This window comes from Littorina saxatilis, linkage group LG15, assembly GCF_037325665.1.
Source record: "Littorina saxatilis isolate snail1 linkage group LG15, US_GU_Lsax_2.0, whole genome shotgun sequence".
In the NCBI taxonomy this organism is placed as follows: domain Eukaryota; kingdom Metazoa; phylum Mollusca; class Gastropoda; order Littorinimorpha; family Littorinidae; genus Littorina; species Littorina saxatilis.
This window is the reverse complement of record NC_090259.1, coordinates 47,383,813-47,411,374: the sequence shown is the minus strand read 5'-3', so window position 1 is coordinate 47,411,374 and position 27,562 is coordinate 47,383,813. Positions and strand designations below refer to the sequence as shown.

At 40.3% G+C, this 27,562-nt stretch overlaps 2 protein-coding genes across 2 annotated transcripts in view; both read left to right on the top strand.

Moving 5' to 3' along the window:
* Nucleotides 1-27,562, top strand: part of LOC138949527 (DNA (cytosine-5)-methyltransferase 1-like) — a 350,084-nt gene that overhangs the window by 186,041 nt on the left and 136,481 nt on the right. The gene's annotated exons all lie outside the window — the stretch shown is intronic.
* Nucleotides 1-27,562, top strand: part of LOC138948347 (multiple epidermal growth factor-like domains protein 10) — a gene marked incomplete at its 5' end in the record, with an annotated part of 269,682 nt that overhangs the window by 143,652 nt on the left and 98,468 nt on the right. Inside the window, 1 exon segment of the mRNA XM_070319878.1 lies at nucleotides 5,847-5,921. Within this exon segment, the coding sequence (XP_070175979.1) occupies nucleotides 5,847-5,921 (75 nt within the window).

Sequence of the window (27,562 nt, the reverse complement as noted above, 5' to 3'; positions counted from 1 at the left end):
GACATGACCCCAGTTTGGTTGGCCCTTGTCACATTTTGGGGTTACAGCGGTGTCATGTTCGGTTCCGAAAAAACGTAACATTGAGGAATACTCTGATGTTTTTAAAACAAGAGCCTCCAAATTTCACACACTTGTAGGTATTGAATTTATATTTTCACTTGTAGTTATTGATGATCTTGAGACATGGTCAAATGTCAAGGTCACAACATCAAACTGTTTACTCAAGAAGAGCAGTCACTACTAAAGATATCCTCTGAGCGAACAAGGAAATAAGTCTTCACTTCATCAAAATATGAGAGTCATTGTTTGATTTGAGCTCATATGTAACCGCATATTAATTAATCCTAATTACAAACATTGATTAAAATGTAACTGTAGTCTTATGCAAAAAATGTGTTCTATATTACTGTTTGTATAATATATGTGTATCCTTGTGCCAAATAAATTATTATGAATTTCTGATATATGATGTTGCTGTAAAACCGTTTCCTAGAAATGTAATACAGTGGCTGTTTATGTCAGTTTCCATAGCATTGGCAGTTTATGTCCATTCGTATTCACATTTTTTTCATTTATTTTAATAAGTCTATAAGTCATTTCAATAAATACCCAGAAAACTAGGTTATCCCATGTATTCCCCAAGTGTATTGTACTGCCTCACATTGCCTTAAGAAAGGAGTCTTAAAATGGAGCTAAACGTTCAGAAATTACGAATAGAACACAAAAAGTAAACGGCCTTGAAAGAGTAGAGGGTCTAATCGGGTGGGGGGGGGGGGGGGTGTGCCTCAAAAGTGAGTGAGTCTCCTATTAGGTAGGATGGCCGGGGGGTAGGGGGTGGGTAAATAGGGAGGGAGTCTTCTATCTGGTGGGGATGAGAGTGGCGGGTCATAAAGGGGAGGGAGTCTTCTATGGGAGGAGGGGTGGGGGTTGTGTAAGCATTTGCTCTTCTTGTTTTCTTGTATCCATATATGCCTTTAAACGGCGGAATGAACTTTTGCTTTCAAAATAGTCGCGCTAATGATTTCATTCAAGATGTAAACAAATCGCTTCTTTTAAAATCGCCTTTTCTATTGCATGAAGACAGTTAATTCTGACTCATTAGAGGTGGTCTGTTCGCGCGTGCGTGTGTGTGTCTGTGTAATGGGCTGTGCTGTATGTGTGTGAGTGTCTGTGTGAGTGTCTGCGTGTCGGTCTGTGAGTGTGTATGTGTGTGTGTGTGTGTGTGTGGAGGGTGTGTGTAACTAGGTATGTGCGAGTCTCTATTCGTGGGTATAATATTATGTATATGGGTATATATATATATGGGTCAACCCGACGGGGTTGGGGTTGCTACCACACTTTTTGGACAGATTTTAACGATAGTATTCTAAATCTAGAGTCTTGGGGCTTTTCGTTATACTGCTTTTGAGAAAAACGTGGTTTTGTGTGCGTATTTTCCTTCTTTGTGCTTACTATTCCCTTTTAGAGGGTTGGGTTCATTAAGCGGGCATAGAAGTTGAACAGCTTATCTGAGGTTCTTTAACGGCATATCATTGGAAAGGTAGGGTAATCATACAGATTTTGACGTCAATTAAAATGACGTCACGTTGTTCGTATTTATGTAGTGATGACGTATTTTTGTTTCTTCAAAATCCGTCGCGATATAACCTTGAATAGTTGAAAACGACGTTAAACACCAAAGAAAGAAAGAAAGAATGTCTTCAAAATATCGATACCAGCAAAGTCGCCGCTTTGGGTGTTTCATTTAAATCATTTGAAAATATGCAAGACATAAAATACAACTATACAGTTTTAATCGGAAGTAAGTAAAACATGTTATGGTGCATCCTAATAGGGGAAGGGCCCTTAATATGGACCACATTTTGTTTCACGCTGCTAACTAGCTTGTTTTTTTGTAAAGCTGTTTCATTTTGTGTTTGGTAGTTATTCTCTCTTTCGTAAATCTTGAAGACTAATTAGAGAGAACTAGCTTTTACAGTCATTTGCTAAAAATAAAATACAGGAAAAAATCACAACTGGTCCATATTAGGGGCCTGGGCGCTTATTATGGACCAGTGATGAGACCTTCGAGAATCACTGTAAAAATCCCTGTTTTCTTCAAAATAACATGATACAACTTGCAACTTACCATGCAAGTCAGCCTAATTGAAATATGCTTCAGATTTACAGGTTTGGATTCGACGAGAACTGTATTTGAAACACAAGAGGAAACTGTTTAAAACAAATCAAAAACAGAGAGAAAATAATTGAAATTATCAACTTTCACGTAAAGAAGTATAATGTTTTGAAATCTTGAGGGCTAGCTATAGGTCATTTTCAGCAAGCTTCTTGAATCTTGAGAATGACTGAAACCGTCCTTTATCTTTTCTTTTCTTCTATTTGTTGAAGGTGGTCCATATTAGGGAACACAGAGATACTTCGAGTTTTTGCTATCATTACATTTAGTCAAGTTTTGTCTTAATGTTTTAACGTAGAGGGGGGGGGGGGGAATCGAGACGAGGGTCGTGGTGTATGTGTGTGTGTGTGTGTGTGTCTGTCTGTCTGTGCGTGCGTGCGTGTGTGTGTGTGTAGAGCGATTCAGACTAAACTATTGGACCGATCTTTATGAAATTTGACATAAGAGTTCCTGGGTATGATATCCCGAGACATTTTTTTCAATTTTTTGATAAATGTCTTTGATGACGTCATATCCGGCTTTTCGTGAAAGTTGAGGCGGCACTGTCACGCTCTCATTTTTCAACCAAATTGGTTGAAATTTTGGTCAAGTAGTCTTCGACAAAGCCCGGACTTCGGTATTGTATTTCAGCGTGGTGGCTTAAAAATTAATGAATGACTTTGGTCATTAAAAATCTGAAAATTATAAAAAAAATATTGTTTTTATGAAACGATCCAAATTTACGTTTATCTTATTGTCCATCATTTGCTGATTCCAAAAACCTATAAATATGTTATATTTGGATTAAAAACAAGCTCTGAAAATTAAAAATATAAAAATTATTATCAAAATTAAATTTTCGAAATCAATTTAAAAACACTTTCATCTTATTTCTTGTCGGTTCCTGATTCCAAAAACATATAGATATGATATGTTTGGATTAAAAACACGCTCAAAAACGAAGAGAGGTACAGAAAAGCGTGCTATCCTTCTCAGCGCAACTACTACCCCGCTCTTCTTGTCAATTTCACTGCCTTTGCCATGAGCGGTGGACTGACGATGCTATGAGTATACGGTCTTGCTGCGTTGCATTGCGTTCAGTTTCATTCTGTGAGTTCGACAGCTACTTGACTAAATGTTGTATTTTCGCCTTACGCGACTTGTTTTTTGTTTGTGACAGAAACTCGGGGCCAACACTGCTAAAGTGTAGCGAATACTGCCTTAGCTGTCCTATAAAAGGGCCGGACTAGGCTAAGAGGAGGGGGGGGGGGGGGGGCGGGGGTTGTCAGTGGTGGTCCAGGGGGATGTTCCCCCTGGCGGGGTCAAGGGGCAGAGCCCCTTGTGGGGGTCAGGGGGCGAAGTATCCATAGGAAGAATGTTGTTTGTATATTGCCTGATAGAACAAAGCCTTAGCTTTTGTTTAGTGTATAATTTACAAATGTCTGTTTGCCGAAACGAAGTATACGACGTTTATTTGTACCATACCCCCTGCGCCAAAAGTGCGTTTTTGGCAGAATAAGGGTTAGGTTACAAAGACGCTCCTCACTCAAAAGCGGTACAACGGAGCCATTTTTCGTTTGCCGAACATCGGCTGTAAATTGAATAAGCTTTCTGAAAAAACATTATCTCTAACCCAACCCTGTCGGGTTGACCCTTGACTATAGCTGGGCGATGCAGGAAGTTCCTAGTGAATTTGATATCGTGCAGGAAGTAGAGGTCCCTTCGTGTACACTACATTGGGGTGTGCACGTTAAAGATCCCACGATTGACAAAAGGGTCTTTCCTGGCAAAATTGTATAGGCATAGATAAAAATGTCCACCAAAATACCCGTGTGACTTGGAATAATAGGCCGTGAAAAGTAGGATATGCGCCGAAATGGCTGCGATCTGCTGGCCGATGTGAATGCGTAATGTATTGTGTAAAAAAATTCCATCTCACACGGCATAAATAAATCCCTGCACCTTGAATATGTGCGCGATATAAATTGCATAAAATAAAAAATAAAATAAAAAATAAATAAATCCCTGCGCTTAGAACTGTACCCACGGAATACGCGCGATATAAGCCTCATATTGATTGATTGATTGATAGTTTTCCAATTGTAATTTTGAAGAAAAAAAACTCACTTGAAGGAAACACAAGTCTTCCATTATTTTAAAGCGCAAATTTATAAAAGAAAAATAATTGCATCAGCAAGATTAAGCTGTGTAATGAATAAATACACACTTTTCCCACCCACCTTTAACAGAGAAGTAGTAGAATGGTATGTTTTAATCCTACCGAGGGAGGCGACTGGAACAGACTGAAAACAAACTGAACGTTGGAGCGAGAAGCGAGTTCTCTTGCAGGGTATCAGCGCTCATCACTCACGTGCTGGAAATGAGCAGCCGATTTAGACGCTCCAGCATGAATCACTGTCTCATCCCTCTTTGTCATAGCCATGCAAAATCCACACAAAAACCTCAACAGCTTTAAAACAGTCACGAAGGCTATCGGAAGACGCCATCTTTGAAAGTTGTCTTGGAATATTGTGTCGTCTGCAGTTGGCGATTCGACAACATTATCAACACTGCAGTCCGTCGATAACGACGAAGAACTGGAAGCTGTCTTCTACACAGAAAATGAGCCAGAGGACTTCACAGTCCGGGGCACTTCAGTTCCTGCCATCGTTTAGAATTGCCAAATTAAAGCCTTTGAAGTCTGAAAGTCTGCAAGTAACCGCAAAGGCTGTTCCGTGTTCCTCCACTGAACCTTTTTTGTGTGATCTGTTTACACAATACGTTTTTTTTCTTTGTTGTTTTTAGATGCCTTATTTACGTCTTAGAAAACGAAAGAGTATTTGAAACATGAAAGTTATAGCAGCAAAGTTGCAAAATCAGGAACAGACAATCCAACCTTTCCAACATGGCAGTAGTCTCCCTTGCTCTTGCCCGATTTCTTAGACTGGGGTTAATGGGTTCTTCTTCCAAAATGGAATGCGATAAAACCGTTATCGTTAGATTTGACTGCGATATCCAGATTTATCAGTGCCAATGTCTCGAAAGGTTGAATCATATCAGATATGATTTCAGCTTTCTCGACATTGGCACTGATAAATCTGGATATCACAGTCAAATCTAACGATAACTCATAATATTAACAGCTGGCCGTATAAAATTTCATCTCACACGGCATCACTGCAGAGCGCCTAGAACTGTACCCACGGAATATGCGCGATATAAGACTCATTGATTGATTGATTGATATTGTGTTTTCAGCGTAGCAATAGGGTCCGATATTTACCATGCGTCTTTGTTATTGACAATAATGCTTTTGGATATTGAGAAAAATGGCCGACTTCCGTGGCATTATGCTTTGATGATCGGAAGAGACCATCCAATCACAGCCCCCGAAATCCCCCACGTGTTCATCAGAATAGCTATATACAGGGTGGTCCAAAAGAAATGTAGACAGTTTTGCGTGCCTGTCATTTCTGCTACAGGGCTCCCCCCTATTCTTTTTGTGTGTGTGTTTGTGTGTGTGTGTGTGATGGTCTGTGTATACATATATGTGTGTGTGTGTGTGTGTTATGGTGTGTGTGTGTGTGTGTGTGTGAATTGTAGCTTTTAACGGCGAATCTTACATTTGCAATCATCTGCCTTGTGAAGAACTTGTATTACTAATTGTTTTCTTTTGTTTGTTGTTACATAGAGGCTGCAGTCAACTCCGCCTGCAACACCTCACCGGATTGTAACACAGGCATGGAATGCGTCAGCGGCACGTGCAGTGAGTTTTACAGTCACCCTCCTGAATAGATGAGTTTGTAATTACATACACCTCCCCTCTTCACCCTGCAAAGCGCGTCATTTTTACCTGACAGAGAAGAAAGAGGCGACTGAGTTTGTAGCTAGAGACCAGTTAATTCGCCTTGACCCTGAAGGAATAAGGGACGTAACAACAGTCGTATTCCAGAGTCAATTTGGAATTGAGCGAACTGGACACTGCTTCACTAAATGCTATGGTCTGAGATGTGTGAACAACTATCCAAGCCCGAACTGGTCATAATAACGCAGATTATATTGTGACTCAACAGAATAATCACGAGAGTCTCAGTAATGAGCAGAGTAAGGCCGTCCGGTTGGCCATTGGCAAAACAAGGTGGAACTTTCAAATTTTATGCAATTATAATCTGCACAGGAACATCATTTTTGTTTATGGTCATGTTTAATGTAAAAGCAAAAAAGCAAATTAAAAAACAACAACCTTTTAAACATGTTCGAAGAAATAGCTCTCAAACGTCCAATGTTTGATTACATCCAGGCATAACCCAAGTGTAATAGAACCTTGCCAAATATCAAGGACATAAAAGGGCCATGCTCTGGTAAAGAAATGAAAATTCCAATTTTGTCAAACGTTCCTTGCAACTTCACACACAGGATTGTATGTGTGTGCTATGGTGTGTGTGTGTGTGTGTGTGTGTGTGTGTGTGTGTGTATAATCTTCAGCCATGACCCGAATTCCAATGACCAGCGTCAAATGTTAAGGCCACAGAGGGTTCAAGTTTGGTTCAAAAATGAAATATTGTTTTCTTCCATTGTTGTGAAGCTAGATCTTTGAAACAATAGGGTTTGATGACCTCAAGACTGGACCAACGTCGTCTGCTTGACCCTCATCAAGTTTCAAGGTCATTATGTGTTTTAGATTAGGTAATGAAAAAAGGATTTCTATCGTCTTCTTGACGATAGAGCTTTCATTTTACTGTAGCTAAAAAAAATGCCAAACAAATTGTGTGTGTGTGTTCGTGTGTGTGTGTGTGTGTGTGTGTGTGTGTGTGTGTGTGTGTGTGTGCGTGCGTGCGTGCGTGCGTGCGTGTGTTTGTTTGTGTGTGTGTGTATGTGTGCATATGTGTGCGTGCGTGCGTGTGTGTATGTGTGTGCGTGCGTGCGTGCGTGTGTGCGTGCGTGTGTACGTGTGTGTGTGTGCGTGTGTGTGTGTGTGTATGTGCGTGCGTGCGTGGTGTGTGTGTGTGTATGTGTGTGTGTGTGTGTGTGTGTGTGTGTGTGTGTGTGTGTGTGTGTGTGTGTGTGTGTGAAGAGCTCCTGACGGGACAGCGATGCAAGCAGAGTGAGTGCACGTCTTCAGACGTGTGCGGCTCTGATAAAGTCTGCAGTGAGTATCCATGAACAGTATTTCGATTTATCCCATGACCTGCCTCTATGTCTCTGTTAGCTGATCGAGGAGGTGGTTATTCTGGATAATCCATCACAACCATGAACATAATCCATCACAACCGAGTCTCGATCTCACCTGTCATTGGTCATTGTCTTTGATATCAGAGTACAATTGAATAATTGATAGAGCTCATCTGCATATTCAGAGTTTACAGATGGACTACTTGTTATATTTAGTCAAGTTTTGACTAAATGTTTTAACATAGAGGGGGAATCGAGACGAGGGTCGTGGTGTATGTGTGCCTGTGTGTGTGTGTGTGTGTGTGTGTGTGTGTGTGTGTGTGTGTGTGTGTGTGTGTATGTGTATGTGTGTGTGTGTGTGTGTGTGTGTGTGTGTCTGTGTGTGTGTGTGTGTGTGTGTGTGTGTGTGGAGCGATTCAGACTAAACTACTGGACCGATCTTTATGAAATTTGACATGAGAGTTCCTGGGAATGATATCCCCGGGTTTTTTTTTCGATAAATGTCTTTGATGACGTCATATCCGGCTTTTTGTAAAAGTTGAGGTGGCACTGTCACACCCTCATTTTTCAATCAAATTGATTGAAATGTTGGCACAGCAATTGTCGACAAAGGCCGGACTTTGTTATTGCATTTCAGCTTGGTGGCTTAACAAATAATTAATGAATTTGGTCATTAAAAATCAGAAACTTGTCATTAAAAATGTTTGTTTTTTTAAACGATCCAAAAGCAATTACATCGTATTTTTCGTCATTTTCTGATTCCAAAAACATATACATATGTTATATTTGGATTACAAACAAGCTCTGAAAATTAAAAATATGAAAATTATGATTAAAATTAATTGTCCGAAATCGATTTAGAAACAATGTCATCTTATTCCGTGTCAGTCCTTGCTTCCAAAAACATAAATATGATATGTTTGGATTACAAACAAACTCAGTACGCTAAAAAGAATAGAGATAGAAAAAAAGCGTGTTATTCTACTCAGCGCGATTATTACCGCACTATTCTGGCTTGTCGATTTCACTGCCTTTGCCACGAGCGGTGGACTGACGAAACTACGAGCATGCGGTCTTGGTGAAAAAATGCAGTGAGTTCAGTTTCATTCTGTGAGTTCGACAGCTTGACTAAATGTTGTTATTTCGCCTTTCGCGACTTGTTTCAACATACGACTGAAATATTTTGTGGTGTCAAAGTCGATAGCACGTATAGAAAATAAAGAATACTCCAAACGATACGCACATTCTGCATGGGTTTAAAGAGCGGAGTCGAGATACTTCGCTGGCCGAAGCGACTGCATGGTCAAAGGCATGTTCAACGAGTATCGCGAGTGGGATCAAGGGACGATACTCCCTACAACACAGCGGTGTTCAAAACACGTGAACAGTTCTGGATCTGGATCTGGATTTGTTACGTTGCAGGGACCACTGTTGGTCATCTTCGCAACGGATGCGGGAGAGCGCATGATAATAATTTAGAGTACAATAAAAGTCCTGACTTTGGTGGGACGAGTCATACAGGCTGTTGCTTCAATGTCTTTCCCACTCTTTGTAACTTGTTAAAATGATAAAAACTACTGGGCTCTGTAGGCGATCAGTGTTGGGGCAGCCCTGATGACGGCAGTCTCAGCGCTGAGGATGCTGCGCTGGCTGGCTGGGCTGGTCGTGCTGGAAGGTCTGCGTCACTCAGCTGATTCCACTCTGCGACTGTCCGTACGAAGAAGGAGTTCTTGTACTGGTCTGTCTTGCAGGTGGGGATGCGGAAGCCTCGTGTGTTGTTGACGGCCTGCCGCTCGATAATGTTGCTGCTTTCATACCCCTGGAACCTTGTGGGGATGACTCTCCGTCGTCCGCTAACGGCCGGGGTGAGGAACTTGTCTGGAGGGAGTGCGGGGATCAGGCCCTCAGAGATCCTGTTGAGGAGGTTGAGGCGTGACTGCCTGCGGCGCTCTTCCAGTGGGGGGAGGTTCAGGTTTTTCAGCATGTCGCTGACGCAGCCCGGGCTTCTCGACTTGTAGTCTTGCGTGACAAAGCGGGCTGCTTGGCGCTGAACTCTCTCCAGCCTCTCGATGTCCCGCCGGAGGTAAGGGTCCCACACGGTAGCTCCATACTCCAGCGTGGATCGGACGAGTAATATGTACGCCAGGCGCCTGCACTCCTGTGGGCAGTTCCGGAGATTCCGGCGTAGGAAGCCCACAGTTGATCCAGCTTTGCGGCAGATGTTGGAGATGTGGGAAGACCAATTCAGGTCGGCGGAGAGTAGTACCCCAAGGTAGGGGTTGTGTTGGACCTGCTGGAGGATGACGTTATCCAGGCTGTATAGGTAGGACGATTTGCTTCTGGTGGAGAGGATGTAGCACTTTTGCGCGTTAAAACGCATGCCCCACTTCTTGGCCCAGATCTCCAGCTGTTTGAGGTCTGCCTGCAGGGTGAGGTGGTCTTGGAAGGTGTGGATCTCCCGGTACAGCAAGCAGTCATCTGCGAAGAGTCGTACTGTTGACTTCGTAGATTCAGGCAGGTCATTGATGTGGCATAGGAACATCAGGGGTCCTAAAACAGTGCCCTGGGGGACGCCTGATAGGACTGCCGCTTCTTCGGACGCTTCACCCTCCACTACCACTCTCATCGTCCGCTTCGTTAGGAAGTTCGTCAGCCACACGTGGATAGGCCCTCGTACTCCGTAGTGGTCCATCTTCTGTAGGAGTCTACCATGGGGGACCGTGTCGAAGGCCTTGCTGAAATCCAGTATGGCAACGTCGACCTGTGATCCGGTGTCGTAGGACTCGAGGAGATCTTTTGCTGTGGTGAGAAGCTGGGTCTCGCAAGAGTGCCCGGATCTGAAGCCGTGATTCCTGTCACTTAAGATGTTATATATCTCCAGGTGGTTTCGAAGGTGGCGGCAGATGACGTGTTCCAGCAGTTTACTGGCCACTGATGTGAGGGATACTGGCCTGTAGTTCTCTGCTCGGTTTCTGTCGCCCTTCTTGAAGACCGCCGAGATGTTTGCAGTGAGCCAGTCGTTCGGGAGTTGTCCTGTCTCTATGGAATGGTTGAAGATGGTAGTTAGTGCGGGGGCTATGGTTTCAGCGCAGGTTTTGAGGATCTTGTTGGGGATGTTGTCTGGTCCGGATGCTTTGGAAGGGTTGAGGTTTTTAAGTAGTTTGGCGACGCCGTTGATGTCTATGGTGAGGTTGTTGATGGTGGGGTAGGGGGGGTCTTTCATCTCAGGAGGGGGGGGAGCCATCATCACGGGTGAAAACGGAAGTGAACTGGGTTAGGAGGATCTGTGCTTTGGAGAGACTGTCGCTGATGAGGGAGGGGCCTTTCTTCAGTGGTGCTACTCCAATGTTGTCCTGGCGTCTGGATTTCACGTAGCGCCAAAAGGGTTTGGAGTTGTTCTCCTTGAGGCCCTCTTCTATCGTCGCGTTGACGAAGTCCCATTCTGAGCGCCGCATTTCTCTTCTGCACTCCTTCTGGAAGAACCTGTAGTTTTTCCAGTTGCCGGTCTTCTTGGCTTGTTTGTAGAGACGCTTTTTTCTTCTGAGCAGCTTCCTGACGCGCCAGTCGACCCATGGTAGACTTGAGTTCGCTCGCCGGAGTTTCGATGGTACGTTCTTCTCTACGGCTGACATTAGAGATGTCTTGAACTCCATCCACATGGAGTCGACGTCTGCGTTGTCGTTGCTCATGCTGGTGAGTCTGTCGGACAGAGAGCTGATGTCTGCGTTTAAATTCTCCCACTTGGCTTTGGAGTACAAGTAGAGGCGCCTTGGTTTCTCTCTGATCCGCTGGGGTTGAGTGTCAAAGTCAGAGATGACAGCATTATGGTCGGAGATGCCGGGGACTGAAGTGGAACTTTTAGCGAGTGACGGGTTGGTGGTAAAGACGAGGTCCAGGATATTCTCCTCCCTAGTCGGTTGGTCGTGAATCTGGGTAAGTTGGGCTGGTAGTTAGTGCGGGGTTCTTTTCTGCAACTGCTACTGAGCAAGTTGTTCACATCATCCGTGAAGGCTATACGCATCCTATCGGAGAACGAGAAACAAAATTTTTAAAAAATGCCTTTAAAAAAGTTGCGCGAAAGACACCAGGGACAGTATTTTTAACCTCTTTTCAAACGATCATAACTTTTGAGCCCGTAAAAGAATGTTTCTGACACTTGGCACACAGGTAATGGCACCATTCTTTGCAAGGTATACAAAGTTGAGTGCATGTCATATTTGTTTCCTGGACGTTACAAACGTTTACACATTTTTAACGAAAAACCGTTACAACGTCCATTCGCGGGTTCTGTTTGCTCTAAGTACTGGAACATATATTGATGGGGGTCTTTGTCATCGTTCTGCGATTTTGGCCAGTGTGTTGTCGTTCGCTGGGTGTGCGTCAGTGTGCGTTACTCGTTCGTCGAGCGCGCTTGACCAACGCTACGCATTCGTTGTCATTCGCTGTGTGCGTTGGGATTTTTTGAGCATGCACAAAAATGTGCGCGGAGCTCAACGCGTGAATGCACACGCCAGCAGGACGCCAGACACGCAGAGAAAGGGGGAATGTACGTTCTGGCTCACCGATTCCGACAGACCCTAAATATTAACGCAAAATAGGCTTCTGGACTAAACTTTTACTAAAATGAAACATGCGACAAAATCAGAAAAATACTGCATAAATCCATACAAAAAAAAATACAGTAAAGTAAGGTTGTTTTGAACCAATGCCGGGTCTGTCGGAATCAGTAACCCAGAACGTACATTCTCCCTTTCTCTGATACAACATTCTTAAGCTCAATACGCTCTCTCATTTACAAACTTTACTTCATGTGTTCTTTCACTGTTAGAATTATATCTGATACATGCAATGTGACTGTCTAAACGAATAGTTAACTCTTTACAAGTGATTCTATTTTTACTTTTTCTTCCCGTCCTATTTGAATCCCCTTTTTTAAAAACTGCTTTTTCAGATCTTCTATATCGATTGGCTTGTTATATTCAGCTCGTGTTTTTGTTTGAATACTTGCTTTCTTACTTTTGTAGTCATCAAAGTCTGTTTGTATCTGTTTGAATTCTTCGTCAGAAACTTTTGAATCTTCAAGTGCTTTACTGATAGACAGTTTTAGGCTAGACAATTTTGATGATGCAAGAGTGGAAATGGATTCGTGTTTTTCAAGCTTTTTCACAATTTTTTTCATTATAGCTGATGCTATAAATGATAAACCACCAACTGCTGCTGCGACACCACCTAGGATTAGAGAAACTGGAGTCCCTACTCCGGTAGCTAACAGAATTGTTCCCGTTACACCTGCAGCTGATGCAAGGATAGTAGAACCAGTGCTGGCATTAGAAAGGCTGTTGTAAGTTGTTGAGTACTTACGTCTAGCGCGAGAATATTTTTCTAATTCATCTTCTAGTTGTTTTTGTATATTACTAATGTGTGCCAGTCTGAATTGTTGACTTTCTGCTGCACTTTCATCAATATTAGGATAAAGCTTCACACTGCTAGTCATCTTTTAATGCAAAATATAAAATATTTATCTTAATTCTCACTGGCCAGTGTTTCTGCTAAGCTTTGAAGCTGTTCATTGCTTAACACCTTATCTGTATAGTAGAAAGCAATCAAATCAAGATAAGTAAGATTAATACTTCTTATTTCTGTTAAATTATTTATATCTGCGTTAACAACAACATTTTGGTTTGACGTCTGTTTTTTTATTGTGTTAGAATCCTTTTGAACAGCAATAAATACTCTGACTTCTTCAACATTTAATGGTCTCCAGTTGAGATTTATTCCTCTCATTAGAACAGTGTTTGTGGTTTCTTCCCTTTTCCTGACAACTATATCAAATATCATAGTTGCATTCTGCCCTATTGGAAGCTTGGGTATAAAATCGACAATGGTGTCAGCGTCCTTTTCAACACTTTGTTTTCTGTGAATGAGATAGTTGTTCTTATGGAAAGGTTTAACTGCAACTTCTCCCCTGCTGTTAATCGCAGGAACAAGGCTAACAATTAGTGGTTTAGCATTGATTGACTTACGGAATGTGTCGTCTTTTCCAACAAGAGTGTATGGACTCACAAATTCAAACTTCATTTCCCAGTCAATCTTTTTCATAACAGGACTAAGTACCCATTTTTTATTCTGATGTTTCCACATGTAGAATGTGTCATCGACAATTGGATCAGGTACATTAACATCACGGATTTGACCTAGTTTGAGGAATCTTGGTTTCTTTTCATCGTCGATTTCCTTTCTCTTGTAATGACCAGTGTCTGTAAACTCGAATGCATACACTGCACCAACTTCAGCATTGCTCTCAAAGTCGATAGCGTCTGCTAAATCTTTCAACTCTATAGTTGAACATGCAACAGGATAAGCTATTGTAGGTCCACTCGACATTTTAATACTCAATATTTTATGGAACTATTTCCAATGTAATGTTAAACAAACAATCAACTGGTTGTCCACTTTGATTTTTCAGATCAATGTGTAGGAATTCATGACACCCTTCCTCCAAGTCCTTGAACTGAAGTGTCTTAAATGTTGGCACGTGCATTTTACAAAAAGAGGCATCACTCGGTGGAAGAATCCTAAGCAGATCAGAACGCTGATCATTAAACAGATTATAGGATGTGTTAAGCTCTCTCATGTGAACAAACAGTACACTGTTAACATCCATGTCAATGGGACGTGTTCCCTTGTATATTTTTGTAATTCCAAGCATATCAAGGAGTTTGGTTGGAAACTCAACGTTTACTTCTCTAGTTTTGGGCATAGTAAGAGTAGCAATGAGACTTGCATGATTTAAACTCGCTGTAATACCTACTGGAGCAAACAATTCTTTCTCTAAAGTGCAGAAGTCATAGTAACCATCTTCTACAGAATGTTTTTTACCATTAATTCTAACCCAGTTGTTAGCCTTTTTTTTACTGATATTATACCAAGTAACCTTGTACATAATTTCATGCAGTGCAACTTTCATTCCTCCATTTTGATTGTTGATAGGGTTTGCAAGTTTAACTGGCACACCAGTCTTCACATTTGTTAGTGTGATAAACATTTTTTATTCAACAACAAAAATGATTCAGTATAAATTCAACAAAGACGTTAAATACAAAACTGGACCATATTACAATCCAAAGACTATTTCTTTCCATGAGTTGGACTTTGCTGTAACAGAAACACAATCCATTCGCGTTAAAGTGCCTGACCCATTCCATTCTTACCTAAATCCCCCAATCAAAAATGATAGTGTTCCAAAGATGTGGAACTCTCACCCAATTCAGTTCTATCAGAATCAGTTAAACTTTGCAATATTCTGTGCAACCACAGGATGTGGAGTGTCCTATGCAGACCACATGAATAATTCAAACTTACTGACAAAGTGTGTGTACACATTTCACGTTTACTATCAGTGCAGGAGAATCTTGTCTGAACTTCAGGCACCAATGCCGCATGAAAAGAGCTGGAACCCATTCAACAATAGGATAAACATGAAAGTGTATGAGCGTCTCTGCAATGAATTCAATATAGATTTTAAGACCGACTTTAGGCAAAAGCAAGACAAAAACCATGGCATGGGAACACTATATTTATGGGGTGTTCACAGGAGGTATAATTTTGATTACTGGCCAGGTCATACATCTTTTTCTTCAAATGTGCAGGTACAGTTAGGATCAATAGAACAACAGCACCACAATGCATGGACTACTTTTATATTAGACACCGGCAAAGGTTTCACTGGATCAGGTGTTGAAAGGATCAATGAATCTATCCGAACATATGCGTGGTGCTTGCTAGGCTCGCAGGCACAGACACGATCAAACATAATGAGAACAAGCACAGGGTTTGGTGCGCAGAAACAGTTGTTATCAAATTTAGAAGATGTCATAAACTCTGCAGTTGATCTGCCTTCCAGCATCAAAAGGTATCAAGACTCTCTCCGTTATGCAAGATCAAAAGTTGACTTTGCTGTTGGTAACGGCCTTTACATGTTACCTTCTGATCTCCAGCTGCAGATTGGAACAATAACAAATTATAACAATGAAATCATTATTGCTAGTGACACCCAGCCGCTTGGAAAGGGTGAAGAACTGAATTCAGAAATCAGAACGATGCTACAGCCATATCACAATGAACAGAAACAAAGCGTGACAAGTGAAGATCACGCTGCAGGTGAAGATCATTCTGTCACTAGGGATGATCAAGCTGTTAGTATTAGTGATGATCATGAATCGCAGAAGACTGCTCTAGTAATTGGTGGAGTGGGTGTAGGCTTACTTTTGCTTTATTCTCGTTAGCAGAACACCTGCAATTAAAACTATTAGAGTCCAGAGATGTTCAGCCATGAAACCAACAACTTTACCTGCAAAAGATAACAGCCAGCTAACAATTGAACCAATGATTCCTGGAAGTGCACCCAAAGCTTTTGCTGCTAGTTTCTTTAATAGTTCTGCAATGTGTTTGAGTTGTTTCTTTACCCATCCCGGGTCAGATGGAGGTGAAGGTGGAGGTGGAGGTGGAGGTGTGACAGTGCCACCTGTGAATGTTAACACTAATGTGCTTATTGCAAATCCTAACGCAGTTAGTATACTAGCTATTGTGATTCCCTGCTCTCTGAAAAGCGTTCTAATTCTTTCAGCAAGAGTTGTGTCTTCGTAAAGGATTCTTTGAATTGTATTTTTTATTCTGCTGACCTGTGTTCTCAGTTGTTCTCTATTGTTACTTAGAACTTCTAACCTTATGGCTTTCTCCTCCTGCAAATCTTTTAAACGCTTAGAAATTCTGTTTTTTACTTCTTGTTCTAGGTTCAAATCATCAGCATCAGCAAGTTTTTGTTTCTCTTTGTTTATATCTTCATCCAGCTGACCTAGTTTTGACAGATTATTTGCTATTTCACCTCTGATGGTTTGTAGTGATTGATTAAGGGCTTCTATTTCTCTCATAGGTAATAGTTCATGTGGAGTCTTCAGTGAAGTTTCCTCAGAAAAAGAAGTCTCTATCTCTTGTATAAGTTGATCAGCCTCATCTGCAAGTTTATTAAGATCTTGCAATGGAACAGATTCTATTTGAGTAGCAGTTGGTAGTCCTAGTTCTGCTTGTTGAAGTAAGGAAACAACATGGGAAGATGATGACCGTGTGCTAGGCACAATATCTAATTGCCTAAGTCGATTAGCAGTAAGTTTTTGTTTTAGTGAAACTTTTGATAGAAACTTAGCAGGATTAGATTTATATGTAAGTTGGACTTTTTCTCCTTTATCGCTAGTTGTATATAAATGATTTGCTTCCATTTTGAACTGGTTTGGATCTAAAACATCAGGTTCTTCTCCTAAACTTTTGTAGAAATCTCTAACTTTACCTTCCAGAAGTTCATGTCGTGCCACCTCATAATGCAGTGAATGATGGTAGGGAACCAAAGGGATTGCTTCGCTCATGTCGTCCGCTGGCTCAAATAAATCTTCAAATCCACCTTCTGCCATTTGTAACTTATTTTTTATTTTGAAAATAAAAAAAGATGGCACAATCGTTCGGTTCTGTTCTTGATCCTTACAGAAGGCTGAAAGAGCCTCTCGGGGTAAAAGGAATAAGGCAAACAGTTATAGTTACAAATAATCCTTCTACTATTGATCAGAATGAAATACTTACTGTTAGGTTTCCTAATCTAGGTAAGAACGATGTTATTGTACCAGGCACTGTAAGACTATCATTCAAATTAGAATTAGAATCTGGCTCAGATGAAAATAGGACTTTGGCTTATAATGTAGGAAGAGCAATTGTGAGGAAGATTACTGTCAAACTGGAAGGGCGGGAAGTGATGTCATTAAATAATGCAGATGTATTTTTAGTTTATGCAGATAATTGGTTGACTGACAATGAAAAGAAAAACAGAGTGTTTCAAGGGATTCAGTCAGACAATGGGATAAAAGTTAGAATAGGAGCCGGAGATAAAGCTGACAACAAAAAAGATAACGCTGTCAATGTTGCTTTTGGAAACAAATTTTGTATTCCACTTGACTTTGAACTCATAAATTCACATCCTCCCTTCTATCAAGGAGCATTGCGTGACAGGCTGTCATACGACCTGACTTTCAATAGTTATGATCGTGTTATGCTTTCACAAGACCCGGAAGCAAAGTATAAGGTGTCTGGAATTTCTTTAGAGTTTGATGTTGTAAACCATCCTGAACTGGCTAGACTTATAGAAAATCAGTACAGTTCTAAGCTGCCTATCTATTATGAAAGAGTGTTGAATCACAGTACACTTTCAAAAAGCCAGGCTGATCCAATCTGGAACATTAACTTGAATACACCAGCTAGGTCAATGAAGGGAATACTTATGTTGTTTGAGGAACCAAAAGATTCATATGAAAGGCAAATAGAAAAGTTTTACAATCCACTAATCAATAGAGTATATTGCACAATTGAAGGGCAGCCAAACCAAATATTTGCATCTGGCATGCTGCCATACCAACACTATGATGAAGCAAGAAAGTACTTTACTGGAGGAAGATTGAAAGACCCAACATCTGATCTTGTGGCTAAAGATCTACATTTACACGGTGTTGGCGTAGAAGATTTCTTGACAAATAAATATGCGTTATGGCTGGATCTCAGAACAACTGACGACAACAAACTGCATGGAAGTGGAAGGCGAATTGAAAACGGATCAGAAGGAATCACAATACAAATTGAAAAGGAAGTAGGGAGTAGTAGTAAATCAGTTAAGATCTACGTGTTTGTTGTGTCAGATGCGCAGTTAAACATCTCTGAAAGCAGATTACAGGATATTGTTTATTGAACGTGTTAAAATGAAGTATCTAGATTTTCTTCCAAAAGATCCACACTGTTCTTTGATTTGTGGGGCAACAGGTTGCGGCAAAACAAGATATGTTTTGGATTTATTACAGACTGTTTACATAAATCACTTTGAACACATAGTCATATTCTGTCCAACCATAAAGCATAACAGAACATACAAGGAGAGAAAATTCATATGGTCTGATCAAAATATATTTATTGTAAATCCTTCTGATCGTCTAAATGTTTGCTTGGAGCATTATTTCGATCTTTTTCAGAACACGCCAACACTGTTTATTATTGATGACTGTGCAGCAGAACGTGACATTGTTAGAAAGAAAAGTGCACTAGCAAAGCTTGCATTCAGTGGACGACATGCATTAATATCAGTTTGGATATTAACACAAAAATACAATGCAGTTCTGAAAGACTTTAGAGAGCAACTCAAAACAATAACATTGTTCTATTCAAAGGACCGTGACAGTTTTGAAGAGTGCCTTCGAGAAAATGATGTCATTGAAAACAAACAGGAGAGAGAAAGAATAAAGAATAATCTGAAATCTTCTAAGCACTCGAAACTGGTTTTAAAAACTGATCAACCAGTTCAGTATGTATGTTTGTAGAAATCCTTGCTAAGTTCTTGTCAAGTTCTTACTCAAGTTCTTGTCAAGTTCTTACTCAAGTTCTTACTCAAGTTCTTACACAAGTTCTTTCACAAGTTCTTGTCAAGTTCTTACCCAAGTTCTTGTTAAGTTCCTACCTAAGTTCTTGTCAAGTTCTTACTCAAGTTCCTACCTAAGTTCTTGTTAAGTTCCTACCTAAGTTCTTACTCAAGTTTAATTACTAGATTTTAATTTTATTCTGCATCAAAATAAAATGAACTGTGATGAATTGCTGATGCAGACTGCTACAGATATTGAAATCTGTGACAGTAGGACTATACCTGATAAAAAAGAAAGATTGTATTCACTTGCTGTTTGTGGAAAAACAAAACACTACCTTGGGCAGCAGTTAACTGTGGAAGAAGTACAACATCTTTCCTCAGAAGATATAGAAAAGTATCATGGACGGTATGAATCAGTGCTTGGTTCTAAGATGGTTAGAAGTATTGGACAGACTGTTATAGGTTTGTACACAAAGATCTTTGGACATTTTACACCTCTCGACTCGGAGGAAAACTTAACACATGATCTAACTCATGACCCTGTTGTTTCCAAGTCCCTCGAATCTCTTGCCTGTGGCCTGTATTATCGATTTGGTGCTTTATTAGTACCATTTGTTGCTGGATTAATTACTTTCAAACACATTAATTTTCATAATAAAAAAGATGACAGATCAGTTGAAGCAGACAGTGGAGCAGACGAAAATACCAGAAGTGAACACAGTGACAAAGAAACCTGGTAGAGTAGAAGCAGGAAAAAAACTAGCCGAATGGAACAGACAAAAAAAGTTAAATCAAAAGGCAAAGCAGAACATTATGTCTGAAGTTGAGCAGACACCAAACATTCCTGAAGTGACTAAGGTCACACAAACTGATCAAGAATTAAAATCTTCATTTCTATCATACAGAAAAGTAGCTGTAGCAGCTGTTGTTGGAGGAGGTGGATACTTGCTTTACAAACTTTGGCAAGGCAAATATAAAGTGTCAGAAAGACCAAAATCCGAAACACCAAAATCAGAAACACCAAAACCAACAAACAAAGCAGTACAAACAATAACAAAGCCCACAGTAGTACCTGCAGTGGATTCATTTCATATGGAATAATTTTAATATTTTAATTTTGATAACATAAAAATGAGTTCTGAAAAGACAATAGTTAATCTAGTTTATCACGCTGCAGTGATTGGAGGCTTGAGTGTAGGTTACACAATGCTGGGTAAAAGTCTCCTCAGAATGAAACCAGCCGACTTGGGAAAGTTAGACTTCGAAGACGGTGCTAAACTAATTGGTGTTGTGACAGCTTCCTTTGCAACAAAAGACTTTCTGGTGAAGCAAGGAATTATTCCAGAAAATATAAACATGTAAGACAATAAAATGGCTAGCTTGGTTATGATGGTGGGAGGTGCGATTGTAAATGCGCTTGCATTTTCTGGCAGCAACTATTTGTTTTCTAAACTGCAAAATGGTGAAGAGAGGGAAAGGCACAACAAAGCCATGGAACAACTGGCGAAAGCACAGGATGAATACGAGAAGAAACGAATTGCGCAGTTAGACTTTATGAATGATAAACTCAGGCAGCAAGGACATGCAAACAAAACCTTTGACAATGTTGATGCAGCCATTCAAGAATACTATCTTGCAACTGGAAAGAAAATGAAGACAAGTGCTCCTCCAAAACTGGGTGACTTTTATCAGCCTTCAGAAGAGCAGAAGGTGGGCGAGATTGTTTTCATTGTTATTGGTATGGCTGTTGTTTACTTTATTGCGCGTGCTGTCAAATCTTAATATTCTGTCATTTAAAAAACCATGAGTGATGCTTTGTTATCTAAAATATATTATTCCCCAAAAGGATACTGGAAAGGAAAAACTGCTATTGACAAGCTCAGTGACGCAGCAGGTGTTTCTCAAGATATAGCAAAGAAATGGTTGTCAAAGCAGGCAGTTTGGCAGATCTATTTACCTGCACCAAGAAAAATTACACGACCACACTTTGTTAACATTAAACCGAATGACACTCATCAAATAGACCTGCTGTATTTACCGCATGACACAGTCAGAAGGAAGAAATATAAGTATGCACTGACTGTAGTTGATGTTGCAACAAGATACAAAGATGCTGAACCGTTGACAGAGAAAAGTGCTATAGCTACAGCTGTTGCCCTGCAAGAAATGTACAGACGTGGACCACTAAAGTATCCCAGAATGATTCAGTGCGATGATGGTAAGGAGTTTAAAGGAGCTGTCAACCAGCTTCTGTTAAAACATCATGTTACAGTGAAGAGAGGTATTCCAGGAAACCACAGGTCACAGGCTATTGTTGAGAGCTTTAACAAACAGTTGGCAGAAAAACTGTTTTCATATCAGTACCATCAGGAATTTTTGGACACAGAAAGTAAATTGCGTAACACTGAATGGGTCAAAAGATTACCATCAGTACTTAGAGCAATGAATCTGGAGGTATTTAAAGCTACAGGGTTAAGACCAGTTGATGCAATCAAACAGAAAACAATACCTGTTGCTCCAAAGTCAACAACACCAGTGGCATTACTACCTTTCAATCAGAAAGTCAGATATTTATATGCACCCGGTGAAGCTGAGGGTGACAGCAGGAAGCGTGCAACGGATCCAATCTGGAGTATTGACATTCATGAAATCAAGAGAGTAGTAGAGACAAATCCACCTATATATTACTTGAGAGAACCAGCACCGCAAAGAGCCTTTGTAAAAGAGGAATTACAATTAGTTCCACGTGGTACAAATGTTAAATGATTTTTTATTTCAGATTTTATAGTGTTAACAAAAATGGAAGCTCTGAGAAAGAATTCTAAGCAACTTCATTTTTTAATTTATATTTTTATTTTGAGTTATAAAATCAAACTCACAGCGATGGAAGACTCTGTATTAGAATCTTTATCGACAGTATTTGACACCGTTGAATTACAAGTAACGGATCCTCAAAATGTGCAGTCCAGTGTGCAAGACGCCATTGAACAAATTCCAAACAATTTGTTGATTGAACCTCCAGTAAAAGTGCAGATAGTCAGTTTAATAAAATACAAAACAATCAGTGATGAGGTGCTAGAAGTTCATGTTTCAACCAGACAACTAGCACTTAATTCTATGGCAGAATTGAATGGAAACTGGGCAGATGAAATGATGAAACGGTTTGAGCAAGCTGCAGAGGATGCAAAGATGAAAGGATCCGGATGGTCAGAAGGTGAAATTATAAAAATAGAATTGAAGCTAAGTAAATTTGCCCCCATCAGAGGTAGAAGTTACATACCTTTACCTCCTGCTCTTGTCAAAAAACGTGCTGTGCTGAACATAAAGAATGATGATGACAAATGTTTTATGTGGTGTGTTCTGGCAAGACTGTACAGTGTAAAGAAAAATGCAGAAAGAGTGTCTAACTATCATGCATACAGAAATAAACTAAACTTTACTGGTATTGAATTTCCTGTCAGCATTACAAGCATTGACAAATTTGAACAGCAAAACAAACCCATCACCGTAAATGTTTACACGTGGGATGAGGAAGATGAACTGAAACCAGTCAGAATATCAAAGAACTCACCAACGATTGGTGATTGTGATACTAACCATGTTGACATGTTACTAATGACTGATGGTGTAAAATATCATTACACTTTGATTCGTACAATGAGTAGACTGATGGCGAGCACAAGCAATCACAATAGTAAACAAGACTTTTGTAGGCGATGTCTCTTGCGTATTCCATCAATTCATGCAGCACTTATACACAAGCAACATTGTAAGAGCGTTGATGATGCGGTTGTGAAGTTAACAACACCACCGCCAGACAGCAAAGTGTATTTTAAGAATGTATGCAAACTACAGAAAAATCCTTATGTTGTTTATGCTGACTTTGAATCTATCATTGTGCCATATGAAGGACCTTTACCAAAAGACCTACCTAAAACAGTAACTCTAAGTAATCATCAAGTCTGTTCATATGCATTTATTGTTGTTAGTTCAGATGGTAAACATTCTAAACCGCAATTGTACAGAGGACCTAATGCAGCAAAGAACTTCTTACAGCAAATGAACCAAGTGCGAAATGACTGCTCCAAACAACTGAATCTTTCAGACATTGTTATGAAACCTGAAGACCAAGAACAGTTTAACTCTACCACACAGTGTTGGATATGCGAACAAAGTCTAACACCAAACACAGACAATCCAATAGTAAGAGATCATGATCATGTAAGTGGGCAGTTCCGAGGAGCAGCACACAGCAAATGTAATCTACAATTAAAGTTTGATCCTAAGACTTGGAAGCTTCCAATCTTCTTCCATAACTTGCGCGGTTATGATTCACATCTGATCATGCAGGCAGTAACTGATGAATACAAAGCAAGATGCATTGCGCAGTCTTCAGAAAAGTACATGGCCTTTACTCTGAATAGTTTACACTTCTACGATTCTGCTCAACATCTGATGGGAACACTTGAGTCTTTATCTTCATCACTAACTGCTTTCCCAATCACATGTAAGTACTTTGACAGTGACTTAGTTAGAAAGGGAGTCTATCCATATGAATACATGGATTCGTGGGAGAGGTTTGATGAAGATGAGTTACCACCAAAGGATGCTTACTTCTCACGGCTGAAGGGTAAAGGTATAAGTGACGAAGACTATGAACACGCTAAGACTGCATGGAATAAATTAGGATGTAATACAATGGGTGATTATCATGATCAATATTTGTTGGCTGATGTTTGTTTACTTGCAGATATATTTGAGAATTACAGAAGAACATGTATGAAGCACTACAATCTAGATCCTTCACATTACATATCTGCACCAGGCATGAGCTGGGATGCATTTCTTAGATTTACAGGAGTAAAGATTGACTTGCTATCAGATCTACCTACACTTCAGATGATTGAAAATGGACTACGTGGAGGAATCAGTATGGCTTCACACAATTACTGCAAAGCCAACAACAAATACTTGGACGACTTTGATCCTATGAAACCTTCTAATTACATCATGTATCTAGATGCAAACAATTTGTATGGTTGGGCAATGTGTCAGACGCTTCCACTTCGGAACTTTAAGATCTATTCAGGACCATTTTCACAATGTGTTGTGCTGACAATATTAAAAGCAGGCCCAGACAGTCGAAAGGGATGGATACTAGAAGTTGACTTAGACTATCCACTATCACTTCATGATCTACATAATGATTATCCTTTAGCGGCTGAGAGGTTAAAAGTAAACCCAAGAGAACCTCCAAAGCTGGTGCCCAATCTGTTTCACAAAAAGAAGTATGTGTGTCACTACAGACTGTTACAGTTTTACATTAGACATGGATTAATTTTGAAGGCTGTTCATCGTATAATTTTATTTGATCAAGAACAGTTTATGAAACCTTACATCATGAAAAACACAGAACTGAGAACCAAAGCCGCTGATGCATCAGAGAAAGACTTTTTTAAACTGATGAACAACAGTTGCTTTGGTAAGACAATGGAAAACCCACACAAGAGAAAGGATGTTAGACTTGTTACAAGAGAAAATGAGGCCATCAAGCTGACATCCAAACCACAGTATCAAGACTTTAAATACTTTCATGAACAGCTGTATGGTATCTTAATGAAAAAACTTGTAGTCAAGCTTGACAAACCAGTATTCATAGGCTTTACTGTGCTAGAGTTGTCAAAACTGTTGATGCTTGAGTTTTTGTATGATTATTTGAAACCAAGATATCCCAAATCGAGAGTACTTTACACAGACACAGATTCATTCTTACTTGACATTCCAGCGGATGACATTTACAAAGATCTAGAAGCTGAAAGTCCTGCAGTAAAAGGAAAAGATTCTTTTTATGACACTTGCGACTACCCTAAAGAATCACCATTGCACTCAAATGTTAACAAGAAGGTTATTGGAAAGATGAAAGATGAAATGAATGGGAAGATAATTAAGGAGTATGTTGGATTGCGTGCAAAGATGTACAGTGTTGCAAGTGAGAAAGGGGTGGTTAAAAAAGCAAAGGGTGTAAGCAAACAGGTTGTAAAGTCGAGCATATCGCATGATAACTACAAGGAAGCACTGTTTCAGAAGCGAGTGTTTCACCATGACAACCCTAAGATCAGTTCCGCGCTTCATCAGATCAACACAACTGTTGTAAACAAGAAATCTTTAGATGCTAATGACACAAAGCGCGTTTATTCATCACCAGAATATTCTTATGCAATTGGCCACTGGAGAACAAACGCGGCTTCAAATAGTCTGAGTGTGTAATAAGAATTTTTGTCAATCGGGAAAACCCGCTATGACGGGGAAGTGTTTGTGAAAGGGGAGTAGGCTTTGTTGAGTTTCAAAGCAGCCACCAAGTACACTTTTCAAAGCTTGATTCAATAAACAAGTTTTAATATTCATGAACCACGTGATACACCAGAACCAATCGTGGTGGAACAATATTACACAAGTCATTTGCATAAAGTGCACTCGGTGGCCGCCTGAAAAGGCAGCCTAAATATTGAAGCGTTGTGAAGCGAAGCGTTGGAACAGAGTGACCCAAGCCGCCGGTTTACCAGCAAGACCTACCGTTCACGCGTGAACGGTACTATTTTTAGAATCCTAGAATTCTTGAGAATTTCGGAGCTGGCTTGTTTCTGGTACAGGCAAAATTGGTCATCACTGAGTTTGTGTAACACAGGAAGTTGTGAAATACGTCACGGCAAAATTGTTACCAAAAAACATCATAGATCGTATTGGGCAGGGTCAACTGCAACAAACTCAAATCGAGCCATTCATTCCTTCTTGTATTTGAGCGACTTATATACCAACATTTTTATGTCTTATTTTCAGCACAGGTGTGGGAAAAATCATATACCAAAGTCTTATTTATTTTCTAATTTAACATTTTTTTTACAAATATGACCATGGTCTTTTAAACATACAGTGACATTAAACATTGTTATGTTAAAAAAAAGAAAAAAGAAAGAAAGCTTTTGCGCACAAATCAGAAATACAGGCCAAACCGTGAGTTTCTGTGGCAAAGCGCGACAGAGGAAATTGCACTGGTTTTATTTTTAGATCAGTGGGAAATTTTCAAGAACAGACGCTTGCATTTGGATGTGTCCAATGATAGTAGGTTTGGTTGTGATCAATCAGAATAATGTAGGCAGGGATGTCGTTAGGCGTCGGACATCGGACATATAACGATGAAAATCCCCAAATGTCCGATTCACATTGCCGCATGTCGGTCAGATGTCCTATCCGTTTTAGCCTGAGCGTGGTCATTGTCCGATATGTACTCCATTACTTCGGACAGCGCGATATTCGTTAATTTTCATTTCAAAATACAAATCTTCTAAAAGACCGAACGCTCTCGTGTTCAGCTGACACTGAAGTTGCTGCAGTGCCGTATGATCTTTTCTTTTGTTGGGAATTCCCGAACCGTCTGGTGCAGCCACAGAGTCTGAGATGCAGCGCACTGATCTAAACTGACTAGTGCATGCTACAGGAGTACGGGAGACAACTCCAACTGACTAAATTTGTCGTCTGCTTTTGTTTTCGATACGAGACGATTATTTAGCTTGAACACCTGCAACGGCTCGTAATTTCCGTGGTTGTATGAGAGAAAGGGGGAATGTACGTTCTGGGTTACTGATTCCGACAGACCCGGCATTGGTTCAAAACAACCTTACTTTACTGTATTTTTTTTTGTATGGATTTATGCAGTATTTTTCTGATTTTGTCGCATGTTTCATTTTAGTAAAAGTTTAGTCCAGAAGCCTATTTTGCGTTAATATTTAGGGTCTGTCGGAATCGGTGAGCCAGAACGTACATTCCCCCTTTCTCTCACGCGCAGAGCGCGCTAGACCAACGCCAGACACACGCGGCGCACACGCTGGGTATACGGTGACGTTCGTCGGCTGAAGTCTAGCGAACACCTAGCGCACACCTAGCGTGCTTCTCACGCATGCCCAGTGTCGCCATGGGGTATATACACGGGTCACGCTCGCAACATCCTCAGACAAGCCGCCGAGTCACGTGACCGCTGCCGTTGGCTGCTTGTGCATTCGATCTGCGTGCTAGCAACTCGCTATGCATTCGTTGGATGTGCGCTCTGTATGCGCTCTGTATACGCTGTGCATTCGTTGTCAACTCGCTATATTTTTGCATGTATATATATTATGCTGTTCATTACAGGACATCACCTAACCAAAGGGACAGAACCATATAACAGAAAAACACTTGAACAATTACAACATACATGGGGTGGGAGGATGGGCGGGGGAGGGGGGGATGTTCAGGGCTTGGTGGTCGCAGTATCAAAAGGCTTTAAGAAAGAAAAAAAACTAAGGGTTACATCAAGACATGCATATACAGGCGCCAATCCTTGTAAAATTTATCTACTGTATTATTCACAACTGCGTTATACTTTTCACAAATAAATCTTTGCTTAAAATTTCTACTAAATGTCCATTAACTGAAACACAGGACTTAATTTTGCAATAAAAAGTAAAAATCCATCGTTTCATGTCATTTCCAAAGTTGAATTTGCTCAACGATTTTTCAATAAATGACCAGGCAACACTGTCGAAAACCTTTTCAAAGTCGACCATCAAAAGTAGGCCAGGTATATTATGTTTATTTGAGTAGAACAGGGTATTAATCTGACGTTTTCACCAATATATCGTCCTTTCAAGAAGCTTTTTTGATCATCATGAATCAAATTTGGCAAAACACGTTTAAACCGTTCTGCAATGCACGTTGATGCAATCTTATAAACCGTATTTAACAGAGTAATTGGT